The following is an 18,206-nucleotide window of genomic DNA, read 5'->3' as shown; positions in this document are numbered from 1 at the left end:
GCGAAGTTTCTTGTGAAAACGAGCATGTGTGGGGGCATCTGTCCTTCACGTATCACTTCAATGACGTGGTTTGCTTGGTACTGGAGATTTCTCGTTTGCCTTCACACTCAGCGTTCCCTGCGTGGTCATCAGTATGGCAAAAAAAAAAAAACAGTCCGTCGTTTAGTGTCTAGAACTTGAGTTTTGTTCTTGAGCTTATATCGAACATTGCGAAATCAGACTTGACCAGACAGCAGCGCTTCTCCATGTCGCGCAAAAGCTCCCCTCAAACTCCTAGCCGCCAAATGCTGACAGTTAAAAATTACGCGTCCAACTACACCAGCCTTTTAGTAACTCCTTCCGAAAAGAATCCACTGCTTGGCAGGAGTGGTGCAGTCGGGGTTGATGCACTTGGTCTTGCCAGGCTCGATACCCTCGGGCTGCTCGAAAGGAATGCACAAACTCTTTGCACCCATAGCAGGAGCTTGCTTGTCCTCTGCAACGCCGTCACCGAGTGCCGTCCTTGCGCTCTTGGCCTTGACCTCATCTTCGCACTTGTCGCCTTCGCAATGGGGAACCAGGACAACGTTCTTGCCGTTGAGAGTGGGGACGAAGTCGTCCCAGTTGGTGAGTTGCACGCGGTGCTCGCGGTACTCCTTATCTGCGCGGTTGAACATGTCTGACTGGATCTTTTCGAGTAGCTTGGGGATCTCTGTCTTGACATCATCGACGTTGGTCGTGCCACGTGCGGCGTCCTTGTCGTCAATGTCTCGGCGAGATGTCGTAACGACACCCTTCTCGGCATCCTTGGGTCCAAACTCGATTCGGAGAGGGATACCCTTGAGCTCCCAGTCGTTGAACTTCCAGCCGGGAGAGTAGCCCTCGCGGTAGTCGGTCTCAACACGAACGCCCACCTCAAGCAAGTCATCTGCGATCTTCTTGACCTTGTTGTAGAGGTCTTCCTTGGCCTCTGCAGACATCCTGTCACGAAATCAGCGCTGTTGTATTTAGAAGAAAGATGAACAAACTTCGCTGTAACTCCAACGGGGATCAAGACAACCTGGATTTCAGCCACCCTAGGCGGAATCACTAAGCCCCGGTTGTCTCCGTGGGTTAGGATCATGACACCAATAGAACGAGTGGTCAGGCCCCATGAGTTCTGCCAGACATGAACGTGTTCCGACTTGCCGGCCTCTTTTGCCGTAGGGTCTTCAACGGTGATGTTGAACATCTTCGAAAAATGCTGACCGAGGCAGTGGGATGTGGCAGCCTGGATGCCTCGACCTGTAGCAGGAATGAATCCTTCAATGGTAGTGGTGTAGTCTGCTCCAGGGAACTTCTCATTTACAGTCTTGGTGCCCTTCACAACAGGAACAGCTAGTAGGTTTTGGTAGACATCAGAATACCAATCCAAGATCTGCAGAACCTCTGCACTGGCTTCTTCCTTGGTCAGATGCGCGGTGTGGCCTTCCTGCCATAAGAATTCACGGGATCGGATGAAGGGCATGGGATCTGAGAACAGATTAGCTAGTAACAGTCAGGGTGATATAATTAGACTCACGCTTGAACTCCCAGCGAACAACATTGTTCCACTGATTCAGCTTAAGGGGGAGATCGCGATGTGACTGGATCTTGCGAGCGAAGTAAGGGTACATGGCAGTCTCAGAGGTAGGGCGCACGGCGACAGGCTTCTCCAGGTCGGATTTTCCACCCTTGGTCACCCAGGCGACCTCGGCCGCGAAACCCTCGACGTGCTCTTTTTCTCGCTCCAAGTTGTCCGCGCTGATGAAGATGGGGAAGTATGCATTGCGGACTTTGAGTGTCTTGATCTGGGCGTCGAACCACTCTTTGATAGATTCCCAGATGGCGTACGAGGAGGGTTCGAGGATGTAGCTGAGCGGAGTCAGTATACAGCAGGTTAGGGCGAGTATGATGCGCGTACCATCCGGCGACCTGAATATGAGGTTAGCTAGTTGGACAGAATGTTGACAGTGTGCCCTACATCGTAGTATGAGATCATCTGGCCTTTGGTGATGACCTGCTGGTACCACTCTCCTAAATCATCGGCTTTCGCGACATCGATACCAATGAGCGCGGCGCCCTCGATCTGTCGCATCGTCAACACCTTGTCCTCTCCTCGATGTGGTCGACCGAGGTAATCTGACCTTCTTCTTCTGTTGCTGGGGTTTCTTTGCGGCTGTCTTGGGATTGCCGTCCTTCTTATTCTTCTTCGTCTGAGAGATGGACAGATCTTTCATCTTGCCGTCGGCGGCGGAAGCTTCGGCCATGGTGCGTCTGAAATGGAGGAAGACAAGTGTTAGCAAGGCCACTAGCAATACAAGTATAATTTCTCGGGTGTAGTTCTCCATCGCCATTCACAATGAGTATCTGTGTATTTGGTATTTGACAGGGACATGTTTGGCGGGGTAGGCGGGGCACGCATTAAATGGGGATGGTTACCTGCAATTGAAGAGTCAGACAGTCGAGTCACAAAGCGCAGCAATCTGTTGGTGAAGGAGGCGCAGCGTACCTGGATATCAACGTCTGCGGAGCTGTAAACAGTCACAGCGGCTCGTGTGGTGGGCATCCAAATGTGAGGGGGGCCCGCCGAGTCATTCGCGGCAGGGGTCTGTCTAGCGCCACATTCGGAGCTGCGTTTCGCCGTAGATTTTCTGATTCTGAACCGCGTACAGAGGCAGCAGCAAACAAACCGAGAAAACAGCTACACCACGACGTCATGGCAGGCATCTTCGAACAGTCTCGCAGCGGGGGAACTCTGTGTAAGCTTTGGGAGCATTCCATGCCGAACCAGCACAGCTAACCTCGTCCAGTCCTCGGCGGCCAGAAAATTAGCGGGCAGGATATCCGCGACGAGAACGTCCTCGCGACCCAGGCAATCTCAAATGTGGTCAAGTCTTCCTTTGGCCCCTCCGGGCTCGACAAGATGATGGTCGACGATATCGGCGACGTGACGGTAACCAACGACGGCGCTACCATCCTCAGCTTGCTCGACATCGAGCACCCCGCAGGCAAAATCCTCGTCGATTTGGCACAGCAGCAGGACAAGGAAGTCGGTGATGGCACAACATCCGTAGTCATAATAGCTGCGGAGCTGCTGCGGAGGGCGAATGAGCTCATGAAGAACAAAATCCACCCCACCACCATCATCACAGGCTACAGGCTGGCGCTGAGGGAGGCGGTCAAGTACATGAACGAGAACATCAGCACAAAGGTCGACGCCCTCGGTCGCGACTCTCTGGTCAACATTGCGAAGACGTCCATGTCTAGCAAGATTATCGGTTCCGACTCGGACTTTTTCGCCAATATGGTCGTGGATGGCATGACTGCTGTCAAGATGACAAACAACAAGGGCGAAACCAAATACCCGGTAAAGGCTGTCAACATTCTCAAGGCCCATGGTCAGAGCGCTACCCAATCGATACTGGTCAAGGGCTATGCCCTGAACTGTACAGTCGCTTCGCAAGCCATGAAGACGCGCATTACCGACGCTAAAATCGCCTGTCTGGATATCAACCTACAGAAAGAGCGGATGAAGCTAGGTGTTCACATCACGATTGACGACCCTGAGCAACTGGAGAAGATCCGGGAACGTGAAGCCGGCATTGTCGAGGAGCGGATTGAGATGATCCTGAAGGCTGGCGCCAACGTCGTCTTCACAACAAAGGGCATTGATGATCTGTGCCTAAAACACTTCATTGAGAGGGGCGCTATTGCGGTACGAAGATGCAAGAAGGAGGATCTACGAAGGATAGCAAAGGCCACTGGAGCAACCATGGTCAGCACCTTGTCAGATCTGAATGGTGACGAGAAGTTCGAGGCGTCCAACTTGGGTCATGCTGAAGAGGTAGCACAAGAGCGAATCTCAGACGACGAGTGCATCCTAGTCAAGGGTACCAAGGCCTTCTCTTCCGCATCCATCATCCTGCGTGGAGCGAACGATTATGCATTGGACGAGATGGAGCGATCTGTCCACGACTCCCTGTCGGCTGTGAAGCGGACTCTTGAGAGCGGACGCATTGTTCCCGGTGGAGGCGCTGTTGAGACTGCTCTACACATTTACTTGGAGGAGTGGGCAACATCAGTGGTAAGTTTAGTTCAATTCTCGCGCCTTGAAGTCATCTGGAGCGTTAGAATAACTAACGGTCGTTTAGGGCTCCCGAGAACAACTCGCAATAGCTGCCTTTGCACAGTCTCTGCTTGCCATCCCCAAGACCCTCGCCATCAACGCAGCCAAGGACGCCACTGAACTCGTCGCCAACCTACGATCACGACATGCCCTCTCACAACGTACAGTGAACCCTTCAGACCCCTCATCGCAAGACGCCAAGCAGCTCGCAAAGTCGAAGAACTACAAGAACTACGGCCTAGATCTTACGAATGGCAAGGTGCATGACTGCCTAAAGGCGGGTGTGCTTGAGCCGAGTATGAGCAAGGTCAAGCAATTGAAGTCTGCGGTAGAGGCGTGTGTAGCCATTATGCGTATTGATACCCTGATCAAACTGGATCCGGAGGAGAGGGGTGGTGGCGAGGACGACGGACATGGGCATTAGACATTACATGAGCTGACTAGGAGAATATGGTAGAAAGAAAAGATGACGACAGTTTATAATGAAAGCTCAATCGCACGACACCATCTTCTCCATCATATATGTGTATCGATCCACAAGTGTGAGCTTTTTTGATGTTTCTCCTAGCTCCTTCTTCGTGTCCACCAGCTTTCTCTTCGTCCTCCTTGCCTCCTTCTCCGCCTCTTCCCGCTTCTGCTCTACGTTCTTCAACTTCGACTTCAAACTTTTGACTTGTGTTCGATGCTATTTCAATGTTAAGATTAGGAGGCGAAAGAATGCTGAAGACATTCAGGCTGTTCAATAGCAAAGATCGATTAGGCATGGTGAGAGTAGGTGAGACTAAATCATGTTTCTAGTCCTTGTTCCAGTCAGTCGGTACGTCTCTGTAGCTCACCTATAAGAGAACACTGCCTATGATATAGTCCCTAACTTATCTACTATCGCTCTTGTACTCCGTCAGCTCTTTGATTCAATTAAGAAAACCAACATGATTGACACGAGCATATACTACCCATGCCTAAATAGCTCTTGTGGAGAACTGCCCGGAGCTCGAAAACAACATAAATTGAGAATCAGCCACTGCAATACATTTTTACGGTATCAACGAGGCAGCTCATATTAACTATCTATCGACAACGCGGCCATCAACTCCCCTCCGCCTTCTTCGTCGCCTTCGTTCGCAACTTCATCAACCCAAACACCAAGGCATAACTGCTGATGACGAACAACGCCGTAATGGCAAGATCCCTCCATCCGTAATAGTACTCTTTCAAGTTGAGACTATACAAGTAGTCTGCTCCGAAGCGATATTGACAGACTTCACACGCCGCCGTTGCGTCCGGGTTGAGCAACCTAGCCCGCGATCCCATACCTTGTGTATACTCTGTCAGATACTCAGCGCACGTCTGGTTCGGCACGGGGTCGAAGATGGCAAGTTCATTTGAATCGCACGTGACCTCAGCATCGAAAGTTGTGAAGACGAGCATCGCGCCCATGAGATAGTTGAACGGATCGATATAGTAGAGCCAGTAGCGCCAGAACGCAGGGATCTGGCTGTACGGCACCAAGACACCACAGAACGAGACGAGGACACCTAGGATCGAGGGGTTGATGGCGGCGGCGAAGATTGCGTTGGGAACATAAGCGGCGACAAATTGGCCTGTGCCGGTGTAGAGAAATTCGTAAATAATCATGATGAAGAGCGTTGCACCGGCTTTGTCAGTGCTTGAGGGGAAGCCTACGGTGTAGTACCAGCAGAGGAAGTATATGATGCCTGAGATGATAAGGTAGGGGATCTCAGAGACGATAAGGGCGGTGACGAAAGCGGGCCAGTTATACGTCTTTGACTTCTTTTCGCGGACTTCGTACATGTCGCGTCGTTCGAGGAAGAGGGGTTGAAGCTGCGCGAAGACACCAGGAGCGACGAATACAAAGTTGTAGATTGCGAAGAGACGAAGCTGAAGACCGTTAACGGAGGGGCCAATCATCCAGAAGGAGAAGCCGTTGAAGAGCGCAGAGAAGATGTGCAGAATGACGCGGTTGTTAACATATTCGGTATCTCGATAGAGCGCACGGTTCATCCTACCCATGAGGACGAGCGCCTGGTCCTTGAAAGATGCTGCGAATTCATGGCCATCATCTCTAGTGGCTGATTCCCGGGAGGCAGCATCTGCCACGATATCATCCAAAGATCTCAGGGCACGTTCGTGTTCAGGCGACGATTTCCACACCTCGTGCCAGTCCTGTTGCTTCGAGAGAGACCCGGAAACGACATCGATCATATGCTCGGCGGGATTAGTAGACTCTGGACATGGTACTCCATGTCGGGCGAAGTATTCTTTCACAGTTGAACCATCCTTGCCAATGTCTCCAAAGTAACTCATCTTACCGCCTCTTTGTAATAAAAGGAGAGTGTCGAATTGAGCAAATAGACTCTGCGATGGCTGATGAATTACGACAAGTACGGCTTGGCCGATATCAGCAAGCTTGCGTAGGAATTGCACAATCCCAAAGGCAGATTGCCCATCAAGACCAGATGTTGGCTCGTCAAGAAAGAGAAGGATCTCGGGCTTCGCAACGAGCTCCACGCCAATAGTGACTCGTTTACGTTGCTCAACTGTGAGCCCATTTCCTGGTACCCCAATCAGAGTATGCTCGATATCGTGGAGCTCAAGTAGTTCGATGATCGAGTCAACATAGCGAAGCTTGTCGGCTTTTGGAATTTCGCGGGATTGGCGTAATAAGGCGGCGAACTCGAGTGACTCCCGTACAGTAGCCATGCGTTCATGGACATCAAGCTGCTCGCAGTAGCCAGCAGATCGCTGGAAGGAAAGTGACACCGGTTTTCCGTCGACGAGGATGGACCCCTTGATTGTACCGTCGGTCTTGCGCTGCGCTAATACATCCATCAGGGTGGTCTTTCCAGCGCCAGATTCACCCATGAGCGCGCCTAACATGCCCGGCTTCACCCATCCATACACATCATCAAGAAGGGTAATTTCTCCTCCCGGTATGCTGACGGTGTACGTCAGGTTCTTCCACGTGAAGACAGACTTATTTTGTAGCAACTGCTTGTCAATGGAGGATGAGGAGTCGTTCTGTTCCGTTTGTGACATATCGTGTGGCTTCTCCTTCGTTGCGGCTTCGTTTATGTTCTGCTGTGACTCGATATCCTGTCTAGACTTTCGCTCTTGCACCAATGGCAGGCGTTCACGGGGTACAAGCAAACTGTGACTCATGTTCGCAACTGTGGCCCATCGTCGAGTGAAGTATATTGTAAGAGCAACATAAAGCACCCACCAAGCCCAGAGGATGCCAACGTTGCGCCAGATATGGCTTCTCCCAAAGGACAAGCTTGCGAGGTATTGGTCGCCAGTCAAAGATGCAGACCCTTGAGGTGCACCTCGCATACCAGTACAAGCTTGGTTGGTGGCTTCGGTGTACGCAGGGCCTAGTGGAACCAAGTTTGGGCCTTCGCAATCAATGATGGTGCCATGGAACTCGTTCGACAGTAGGGCGTCGAATGCGTATGCCATTGGGTTGATCCAGTAGATCCACACAAACCAAGGCTTGATGTATGGTTTTTGAATGAGATATCCGGCATATGTAGCGACGACCGAAATCGTGAATCCGGACACCTTGGCGGCCGACTGGAAGGTTGGAAACGCGGCGCCTATCATGCGGAAAAAGGCCGTAAAGCACATGCTTGTGCTTACCAGTACGAAATAGAAGGTGAAGAAAGCACCAGCCGCCGTTTTCAGTCCGATCATGAAGTATAGGACGATCGAGAAGTGGCTAAGAAGTAGCAGAATCATCGGAACATCAGCAACAATTTGTGCAATACAGAATGCTGCCGGCTGATAGAAAGCAAACTGGCGGTGTTTCGCGAGGACCGGACGTCCTGTAAAGGAATCGAAAGTCTCGCCCATGGTGAGAAGTGCAGGGTAAAGGATGGTCATGAATATCGCTCCGCTCTTGATGAATAGCCCAGATGAGCCCGCACTTGCATTATAAAAGAGCGAGCCAGTGATGAGAGCTTGTAGAAACACGGTGACCTGTTTGATTATCAATGTCGGCTTGTCTCCCCAAAGTACCTGATACTGGCGCACGATACAGTTCTTCAACTGATCGAAGAAAGCGATAGTCACAGCAGGACTGTTCAAAACGGTTTTGTGTTTCTCGGCCTCGACGTTATCTTGAAACGTCTGAGTGGAGGCTATAGTGGTAGGTTGGGACGAATAAGAGTATTCTGCCTCCATTCGAACTTTGACATCGGACCTTTCATACATCTGACGTATCTCGTCCGCTGTACGTGGGAAGCGATCTTCGTATCCTTGCCGGATTTGTCGTTGGGAAGGGACAGTGATCCCGGAGAGGCAGTCTGCGATATTTGCAGACGGATTAAAGTAGAAGCCTAGATCGCTCATGAATGGTACCGCTTCATTTCGCGGGCCGTAGAAGATTTGCTTGCCATGATCCAGAACGAGTACTTTGTCGAATAGGTCGAAGATACCGTTGCCCGCTTGATAGAATGTGGCGATTGTGGTAAGACCCAATGTGTCCGTCAGGGCTCGAAGCGATCGGGTGAACTCATGAGCCGTGCCGGCATCTAGACCGCGAGTAGAGTTGTCCCAGCAAAAAACGCTGCCACGGGTCGCCAGGCATTCAGCGATGGACACCCGCTTTCTCTCTCCTCCGCTAACGCCGCGAATAAAGGCGTTGCCCACGATATTATTGTATGTGTGTTCAATGCCAAGCAGCTCCAGGATGCGGTCGCGCTGCTCAAGCCGGTATTCGTCCTGTGACTGTCCTTCGGAAGAGCGAAGTGGCGTCTTCATTTTGGTAGCGAAGTCCATGGTTTGCTGGACCTGTGGCAATGTTAGAGCAAGCAAATCGCAATGTTTAGCAGGCTTACCGTTAGCGTGGGGAAGAAGACCTCCTCTTCAGTGTTCATGACGATTTGGCCGCGGTATTTCTCTGCCTCGGTATGATCCATCGCTCCGAACGAGACATTGCCCTCGATCTCTGCAAACCCGACTCTTCGATTCGACAGCAAGTTCAGCAAGCTTGTACAGCCTGCCCCAGGTCTGCCGACGACGAGCAGCATTTCTCCAGGGCTGACATGACCATGAGATTTTTCGATGATGGTTTTCATGGGCTTCGGCCTGCGGCTTTCTTTGAACTGTTGCAACGAATTGAATTGCGACAGAACGTTCTCATTGACGTTCACTTCAGCAGAAACGCCTCGGATTGTGAGGTTGGTCCAAGTCACGCCCAGCTTTTGAGGCTCGATGTGCATTTGGGGTGTCTGCCGGGCATCTTGTGGTTGTTGAGAGCTCTCCTTTTCGACATCAGGCTCCCGAGAAGCCATTATTGGATGGCTTCCAAGTTGAAATTAGAGTACGTGTTACCTCAGCTCAATCGATTACCTTGAACAGTGGTGTAGAGAGAGTTGCCGGAAAAGGTGGTTGTAAAGACTGGAGGATGTGATGATTGACAGAAGATTTCCAAAGCGCCTACGCCCTAATTGAGCTATCGCTGGTTCTGTGAAAGTACTTTGAGTGCGGACGATGATTGACAGACATGATGCAGAAGCGCAGATTAAGGTCATTGCGGCTGCTAATGCCATTTCGCGCGTTGCTGGGTGTCGGAGACAATTTGTCAGCCGGTGACTTTGCGCACTATTGCATTCCATTCACTGTGATAATTCGGTGTAGAATACATAGGTACCAATCTTGTTGTCGGCGACGCTAGTCGTCGATGTGAGCAGGGGTCGGCGACGCTAACCCAATGGGGCACGTCGGTTTGATGCCAAACGCGATCGACATCAGCCAGCTAGCTCGCCGGCAACATAGAGATCCGGAATGCGCAAAGGATATCGCAGGCTGACATTTAACGCTGATAGTATTCTTGAGACAGACGCGTCGGCACCGCTGCACGAGTTCTGATTGGCAAGTCTCGCGTCTTAACCCTGACGCATACAGCAACCACGCTGACGCAGCCACGCGACTGGATATGCGCGAGAGAGGAGGATTTGCCACGATTGATAATCGCCCAACGATGTCAATGGCAACTAGACAACTCTACAGCTCGCTGTAAACAAATGGAAAAATATTTTTGACTGTAGCGACAGGTTGAGGTGTAACTAGTACCATCATCGTTGATGCCGCTCTTTCGCTACCAACTGCATTACTAAAACTAGCTTCTACAACCGTTAATCTAGGCCAAGTAATACTTTCTAAGAACTCCGACTAGGCCGTAAGGTGCGTAGCCCTATGCGACATACATATAATGATGTACAAGCTACGGACAGCAATTTGGATTCGCGTCGCAAGTGTCACAACAAGATACTGCGAGCTGTATTCGTTACTACACTAAAATCCGAACTCTCTCGTGCCTAAAGTTAACTTATCCAGTTACTTGTTTCTACGGCTGTCATTCTGCCTCCCACAGGCACGTCCAACCGTTTTATCTAACATTCACCAACTTCGTGGTGACCCCATGCTTCGTAGTCGTTAGTACTAGCTCATGAGTAGAAAACAACCAATCATATCCCGTCCTCTTGATGGCGCCAACCCACTCTAACATATCCATCTTCTTCTCAACTTTCTTACCCAGCTTCCCTTCCAACAAATCAAACAGTTGCTTGGGCGAATAGCTTGCTTCGCCCTGATGATGCACAAATCTTAGTGCTCCATCAACGCTCGACTCACAGATCTGAGCAGCCGTTCGCGGTGAGTGAACCAAATCAAAACGGCCTTCCCATGTACTTCGATCCGGGAGTATACCCAGACGCTCGGTGGATGTGAGGAGGTCCTCCATTGCAAGATCGCCGACTTCAGTCGGGCTCGTATCTGCGCGGGGAGTAAATCGATGGACCACGACGGGGACGCCGGTTTCTTGACTAGCGTTTTCAAGGATGACTTCGCTGGCCCATTTGGACGCAACGTAGCCATCAGAGCCATCTATAGGGGGCTCAAAGGTGGCCACTGATGCCTCGGCTGAGCCATCGATGGTGTCGTTAAGCTTGAGCACGCCACTCGAGGAGAGGAAGTGGATGGGTACCTTCCGTGGGATGGCAAGTCGGAGAAGCTCCTTTGTGGACAAGACATTGGCGCTACGGAGCGCCCAGTAATTGTCCCAGAAGGAACGCCTGCTGCCGGAGTGGATAATGAGGTCGGCGAAGGCACCAAGCGTGTTCCATGTTTCTTCGGCTAGACCAAAACGCGATGATGTGAGATCACCGTCGTAGACCGTAACCTTAGAATTGGATGATAAGGGTACACGGTCTTCGGCACTGATTTGGTCATGTCCACGAACAGCGACGCAGTGGATGCTCTGCACGTCAGGGCTCTGAATTAAGTGCCACAAGATGTAAGATCCGAAATAACCCGTAGCACCGGTTAAAAGGACTACCTTTCCATCCTTCAACTTTTTCTCGCCACATCCGTTCGTTAGTGCGACAGCCTCCTTAACTTGGCCGAGGTTTTCAGATCTCAGCGCCGTTTCTTCGTCCCAATCGATCTCCTTAATGACATTCGAAACCTGAATGCGTGTAGCCATTGCCGCTAGCTTGCTAGCTTCGAAAAGCTGAAGCAGACCTAATGACACATTGAAATCGACGCGAATGCGGGACTGTAGCTTGACGAGGAGCAACGAATTGCCACCAACCGCGAAGAACTCGGTTTCAGCGCCGATACTGAGATGCTTAGCAAACTCAGAAGGTAAGACTTCTCGCCAGGTCTGTACTAGACGCTCTTCGAGGGGGCTCAGCTCCGCAGTATCATCGGACATATGGGCGGCGTTTAGAGGCAGAGGGAGGTGAGCGATGGCTTTGCGATCTGTCTTGCCGTGTAGGTTTTTGGGGTACTTGTCGATGGGAAAAACCATGGCTGGCTTCATATAAACCGGTAGAGGCAAAGAAGAGTTGAGTTCCGCGAGGTAGGTGGTTGGGTCAGCTGGCTCTCTATCCAGTGAAAATATAACGTGAGCAACAAGAGTCTGTGAGTCGGCCCTTAGCGTCACAACTGCGTCAACCAAAGTACCGTTCGCGGTCGTAAGAAGTGATGACTCGATATCTTGCAGTTCGACACGGTACCCACGGATTTTGACCTGAGAATCTCCATCACGACGACCTTCGTACCTGATCGATCCATCAGATTCAAATCGTCCCTTATCGCCTGTGCGGTAGGCCGAGTTCCAAAGGTTCTGTTTGTAAATTTGCGATGTGAAAGGGTTGGTTATGAACTTTTCTTTCGTCAATTCTTGCTTGTTCAAGTACCCAATACCTATAGCGCATCCACCTATCAAGATCTCACCCGGGAAACCCTGAGGTACTAAATTGCAATTGTCGTCGACAATGTAGATCGAGTAATTCGGATTGGGACGTCCGATCGTAACCGGCCTGTTATCATTGTTGTTATGCAGGGGTATCTCCGCCATCGTAGCGGAGATGACAGCTTCAGCAGGCCCATATGCATTGTATAACTGGAGTGTTGGATGATCCAACGTGGCAAATGCCCGCACAGTCGCTCTTGGTAGAACTTCTCCACATGCCAGCGCATGCTTCCAGGACGTAGCCAACGTCAATTCCTTCGGGCTAGCTTGCAATATGCTGGCGTACTCAGAGGGCGTGAGAAGGGTCCAGGTGATGTTTTCTCGCCGGATGAGTCCAGCAAGTGCGGTAGGATCAGCTCGTGTCGCAGTGGGAGCGACTACTAAAGTGCCACCCATAGACAGCGCTGTGAAGATTTGGCCCATTGATAAATCGAATGAGAACGCGCTTTGCTGTAGAACCTTCTCGCGACCTATCTGCCATTCCTTGACATAACCCTCAATGTGATTGATGATGTTTCTGTGGCGGAGATTGATTCCCTTGGGTGTCCCGGTACTTCCACTGGTGAAGAGAATGACAGCCGCATCTTCGCTTGTCAGCGGGATGAAGAATTTATCACACTTAGTTGCTGGAATAATCTGGTCAATTCTGACAAACTCGGCGCTATAGGACTCAAGTTGTGAGGCAAGCTCGACAGTTGACTCATGTGTGAGAATAACTCTGGGCGCAACGGCTGCTATCATGGCAGCAAGACGTGGCAGAGGATTGGAAGGCACCAGAGGAACATAAATAGCTCCTGTCCAAAAGATTGCCATAATAGAGCAGATCCAGTCGGGAGTCGGCTCTTGGAACACGCAGACCTTATCGCCCGCTTTCACTCCGACGGAGGAAAGATGATTCCGAGCCCCTAGAGCTTTTAATTCGAGGTCCTTGTAGGTGAGGCTCAGTTCCTGGCCGTCCTTGACAGCAATCGAGTCCGGGTACCGCTGGCATATTTCGTGAACACGATGTGCCAATGTGGCACTCCACTCAAAGTCGATATGTGGACCTAACAATTGATCAGCAATCTCTCCATATATCTCTGAAGAACGCAATAAGTTCTATTTAGAGTCTTACCTTGGCCTAGCTCCAGAGTGGCAGCGATTTGTGGCTGTGAAAAGATCCTCGCCTCCTCTGATGAGATGGCTGGATCCTCCACAAACTGCTCTAGCAAAGTGACATAACAGTCGAGCACTTTCTGCATCTCGGCTGGCCCGTACAAGTAGTCTTGGCCCATGAATGCAACGAGTGAGCCTGCACTGCCTTCGACGACATCTAGGGTGATATCGTATGCGGTTTCACCAGGGTTTCTGTCTACATTTTCCCAACTGGTGTTGCTGAACTTGAACTTTTCCATTGCTCCCTGGTGATAGTCGAAGAAGGCTTGGAATAAAGGGCTGTGGCTAGACGAGCGCGACAAACGTAGAGCTGTGGAGTAAATATATTAGTAAATATGTTGCAAACATGTTCTAAGAAGAAATTCACCTTGTAGTAGTTCATCGAAGGGAACTCCAGCGTGGCTAAGACCTTCATATACTTTTGCTCGCGTTTCGCGCAGTACGTCACCGAAGGATCTATCTTTCTGCTGCGTGAAATGAAGAGGCAGACTGTTCAAGAACAGACCGACTGTCGATATGACTTTGCTGTCGTGTCGGTTTGCATCCGCCAATCCAATGCAAATATCGTCGACACCTGTAAGTCGTGCCAGTAGAATGCGGTAAGTGGCAAGATAAAAGTGAGACATTGTCACGTGAAACTTCTGACATGTTGCCTTCATTTTAGCGGACAACTTTGGATCAAGGCGGCGCTCGACATAAGTAGATCCATAGCTACTGATCGCTTGCCGAGAGGTGACCTTGGAAACTGGAAGAAGAGGGAGAACTGGGGAGATTTGTTCAAATTCGCGTTGCCAGTAGGCCAGATTCTTCTTGAGGTTCCCCAGGTCGATCTTCAGGCCTTCTTGTTCGGAAAAGGCAGTGTATTGGAGACCTTGTGGCGAGATGGCTTGGCCATCGTAGGCTCGCTCCAAATCAGCAAGGAAGACCTGGAAGCCGACTCCGTCCAGAATGATGTGGTGATAGCCAAAGATGACAGTATGAGACTTTTCGCCGTTGGACAGGAGAACGATCCGCATAGTCTCACCTTGTTCCAAATCATAAATGTTGTCCCGTAGACTTTTATACTCTGTCACGACTTGGTCCGCAGATGATATAGTCTTGTACTCCAGCTCCAACTTGGATTCTTCCATCACGCCTTGCCAAGCTCTCTCTTTGGACTCTTCGTCGGCCACGAAACACGTACGCAGGGCCTCGTGAGCTCGTGTTGTAGCTTTCACAGCTCTCGCAAAATCCGAGACACGGATACGACCACGTATGTTGTAAGAGAGAGTGACGTTTGATCCTGTCTGATCGGCGAGGAACATGTTGAGGAACCAGAACCTTGACTGTGCTGATGAAACTCGCACGCGACGTTTGTACTTGGTAGGTAGTTTGAAATCCTCACTCGCGATCGATGAGATGGGTGTCTGGTACGCAGAGGGCGTATTAAGCGTGGGGGTTAATGATTGAGGGGATGCTTTTGTGGACGCTGGTGTATGTTGAAGCTGGCATAATCTCGTCAGCTGTCTATATCAAGGCGTACAATTTCGTTGCCAAACGCGCGTAATTACAATGGAAATTGGCTGAAAATAACATGATAACTTTTCACAAAATCCTCGTCGCTCCTAAGATCTAGATCCTACAAGCCTGGAAGATAATCTATGCACTTACAGGTTCAATGCGGTCGTTAAAGCTTTTCCTTTGGGCCTTCGCGGAAGTAGGTTTGTCGGCATCCTTTGCTTTAGCGGGAGTGTCTTGTGCTGTGTTACCAATACTCGGAAGCAATTCCTTTGCCATCTGTTCGATTGCAAACTGACTGAGGTCGGTCGTAGAAGCACCGCCTAGAATCTTCAGAACAGCCATGTCGACATTCACCTCCTTGAGTACCCAAGATCGAATCTCAACAGCAACGAGTGAGTCGACACCAAGCTCAATTAGGGCTGCGTCTTGACGGAATGCGCTAGATTCCATTTGAAGAATGGCCATAAGCTTGGCACTGAAGCTCGCTATAGAGAAAGCCATGTCAGCAGAAAGTTATAATGTTACTCGGACGGCGTGAGTAACTCACTCTCGAAAGCCTGTTCTGCTTCTGGTATGGTTCTTGCAGCTGCCAGTTGAGCGCGAGTGGACAGGCTAGCTTTTGTCTCGTTCGACTCGATCGGTGGGAGAATCATGTGAGAAAACCGCGGGTTGGTAGACCAATGAACGCCAGTCTCTTCGTCTTCCCGAGCGTAACGCAAACCAGTGATCATCTCAGGGTTCTCTCCTGAGTCTGGAAGACCTACCATGATGGCCTGTGCAACAAGGTGCTGGAGATCGACCTCAGAGACTGGCATGTATCCGTATTTCAGCAAAATCTGCTCCATAACGTCTCCGGCACGTGTAAGATAGCCCACGCCTACAACGCTGCCAAGATGGAGGACACTCCCTGCCTGCCCACGGGTGCGTCGCTGTTTCACAAAAGACGTGACGAAGGCGTTTCCGGCGTTGTAATTCGTCTGACCACGATTTCCGATAATGAATGAGAGCGATGAGAACACTATAAAGAAGTCTAACGGTATGTCTTTAAAGACTTCGTCTAGATTTATCGTGATGTCGATCTTCGGGGCCAGGGTATCGTTGAAAACATTGATATCCATGTCGAGGAACATGTGATCTTGCAAAATCACTGCTCCATTGATGATGCCGGCCAGGGGAGGCATCTCATTCTTGACCTCGGACTGGAACTGGACCCAGGCATCTCGGCTGGTGGCGTTGCTATTCAAAGTCAGTACAAGACATACGAACTTTTGGTATGGTGGCGAGTCGGAGGGAAGAGGGTGAATACTGACAATGCGCCTATCTTGATTTTCGCACCAGTAGCTTCCATCTCATTAATCCAGGCCTCTTTGATCTTTGGGTTTCGACTGGTCAGGATGACACCTCCCGCACCATACTTGATCATCCAGCGAGCAAGTGACAGACCCATCTCACCGGTCATACCGACCAGCATGTAGGACTTGTCCTTCTTGAACAGCAAATCGGGTTGGGGTTGTGAGACCTCCATTGAGAGTGGATTCTTGATCTGCCAGTCAACTATGGTTAGGAGATCACCTTGCGTCGGATTATGTTGTAGGTCTGATAACTGGACAGTATGAGTCTCGGCGAATGCTGATCCTTTTACCGTCGACTCAGTAGACAAGCTAGCTATCACACCGTTCACAAAGGCGGCTGTGACTGACCCTACAGCTCTTATAGAGCCACCCTGTGTAATTTCTGGCTTTCGAGACGAGATAAAATCATCTTTCACGATTTTGCAGTTTTGTGATAGACAAGCAGTGACCAGGCTGGCCAAGCCTTTGTCCGCTTGCGCGCCGAAGTATACATAAGCTGTCGCATCGTCGGGCACGACTTCGCGAGCAGCTCGGACGGATTCTCGAGGATGGAGAAGAATCCAGTCAGATGATTCCACGCTTCGAGCTTGATATTGAGTCAAGAACTTGACCCTAAAGTTGTCCTCTCGCGCTTTTCGGAGCAGAACAGATGCAATGAGCTCAGGGGGGTCTTGAACGAGGAGAAGCTCATTACTGCCTTTGGCAAGCTGAGCAATTCTGGAAGCAATGACTTCTGCGATAAGTGCGATGAATGTGTTCTGGACATGTTCCGCAGAGTGAGGTCCAGGAAGCGAGGCAGCCCAGGACGCGCGGACGTGCACAACATTGCGTCGCTGATGAGTCAGCGCAACCATCCAATCTTTTTTTCCGACCCGTTGGCCAACGACGAAGATTAGCGGGGATTCGCCATCATCGTATTTGAGCGCCCAAAGCGTCGAGTATCTCACGAGAATTTCGATGGTGTCGTCGTTGGGACTAGACAGCGGGGACTTCGGTGCATAGTGCTCGCCCAGCACCCAAGACCCGTCGTGATCGGAAAGCTGCACCAAAGAGCTGTTGTTGGCTTCACTGGTGAGGAGTCGCCGTATACCATTCAATCGCTGATTATTGAGCTTGTGAGGTACGACACGCTGGACCCAAAGGGTGCCATTCTTGAAGCGCAGCTCTGGTTCGGTCGTCCAGAGCATCTGGCTCTTGAAATCAGGATTTTGCTCCCACGGACCAGCAACGAGTAATCGAAGAAGGCTTTCGACGACGACCCTGCCGTGCGCCGAAGGCTTCTCAGTATTGTCGAAATCCAGCACCTGGGCCCTGAGGGTGGGAAGCTCGGCAGTAGCCGTGCGGAAGAAGCCTACCGACTGGTTGGCATATGGCTTCTCCAGGTCCTGCGCGTGGGTTACCCACAATACATTTCGACTGTGCTCAACTAGCCGTTGTAGGGCCTTCAGCTGTGTGGGATCCAGATGTTGGAACACGGGTCCCTCGAGATCCAGCAAGCTGATAACTGTAGGATTGTAGTCGAATTCAATATCCAGGATATTCTCCAGCCTTCCGACGACGATCAAGTCATCAAAATAATTACCTAGCATATCCGAAATATCCTCGGCCAAACTGAATGTTTCGATTGCGTCTCCGCCCAGGATGTAGAGGTTGCTCCAACCTTGGCTGGGCAAAACTTTCAGCAAAGGCTTGCGAAGTTCGTCAACCCTGTCACCGACCACCTGAGCTGCCATTATCGTGAATGGACTTGGATAGATGTTACTGGTCGGAGTTACCGCGTCCAATCCGCCAAAAT

The 18,206-nt window shown here is 50.7% G+C and overlaps 4 protein-coding genes across 4 annotated transcripts; 1 reads left to right on the top strand and 3 right to left on the bottom strand.

Annotated features, from left to right (window-relative positions):
- Positions 1 to 165: 165 nt before the first annotated feature.
- Positions 166 to 2,277, bottom strand: K460DRAFT_367344 (prolyl-tRNA synthetase 2). Its single transcript, XM_040933562.1, has 6 exons — positions 2,145 to 2,277; positions 1,982 to 2,086; positions 1,922 to 1,932; positions 1,541 to 1,872; positions 1,008 to 1,491; positions 166 to 960 (listed from the first exon to the last, which is right to left on the bottom strand). Exons 1-6 carry the CDS (start codon positions 2,265 to 2,267, stop codon positions 327 to 329), a joined length of 1,689 nt encoding a protein of 562 aa, XP_040789157.1. The 5' UTR covers positions 2,268 to 2,277; the 3' UTR covers positions 166 to 326.
- Positions 2,278 to 2,716: 439 nt separating this feature from the next.
- On the top strand, positions 2,717 to 4,550 carry K460DRAFT_406791 (T-complex protein 1 subunit alpha; the record flags this gene model as incomplete). The annotated part of the gene is made up of 3 exons (XM_040936996.1): positions 2,717 to 2,759; positions 2,811 to 4,084; positions 4,152 to 4,550. The coding sequence occupies 3 exons, from the start codon at positions 2,717 to 2,719 to the stop codon at positions 4,548 to 4,550; spliced, it is 1,716 nt and encodes a 571-aa protein (XP_040789156.1).
- Positions 4,551 to 5,167: 617 nt separating this feature from the next.
- On the bottom strand, positions 5,168 to 9,366 carry K460DRAFT_335726 (uncharacterized protein; the record flags this gene model as incomplete). Its single annotated transcript, XM_040930956.1, has 2 exons — positions 5,168 to 8,935; positions 8,983 to 9,366. The coding sequence occupies 2 exons, from the start codon at positions 9,364 to 9,366 to the stop codon at positions 5,213 to 5,215; spliced, it is 4,107 nt and encodes a 1,368-aa protein (XP_040789155.1). The 3' UTR covers positions 5,168 to 5,212.
- A 1,169-nt stretch (positions 9,367 to 10,535) lies between these two features.
- On the bottom strand, positions 10,536 to 16,668 carry K460DRAFT_283912 (putative linear gramicidin synthase subunit D; the record flags this gene model as incomplete). Its single annotated transcript, XM_040928693.1, has 7 exons — positions 10,536 to 12,988; positions 13,519 to 13,869; positions 13,927 to 14,389; positions 14,633 to 14,898; positions 15,206 to 15,544; positions 15,607 to 16,295; positions 16,370 to 16,668. Coding segments are annotated over 7 exons (4,860 nt in total), but the record flags the coding sequence as incomplete, so codon positions are not given.
- Positions 16,669 to 18,206: the final 1,538 nt, after the last annotated feature.

Source organism: Cucurbitaria berberidis (genome assembly GCF_010015615.1).
Source record: "Cucurbitaria berberidis CBS 394.84 unplaced genomic scaffold K460scaffold_3, whole genome shotgun sequence".
Classification (NCBI taxonomy): Eukaryota; Fungi; Ascomycota; class Dothideomycetes; order Pleosporales; family Cucurbitariaceae; genus Cucurbitaria; species Cucurbitaria berberidis.
This window is presented reverse-complemented; position numbering and strand designations above follow the sequence as displayed.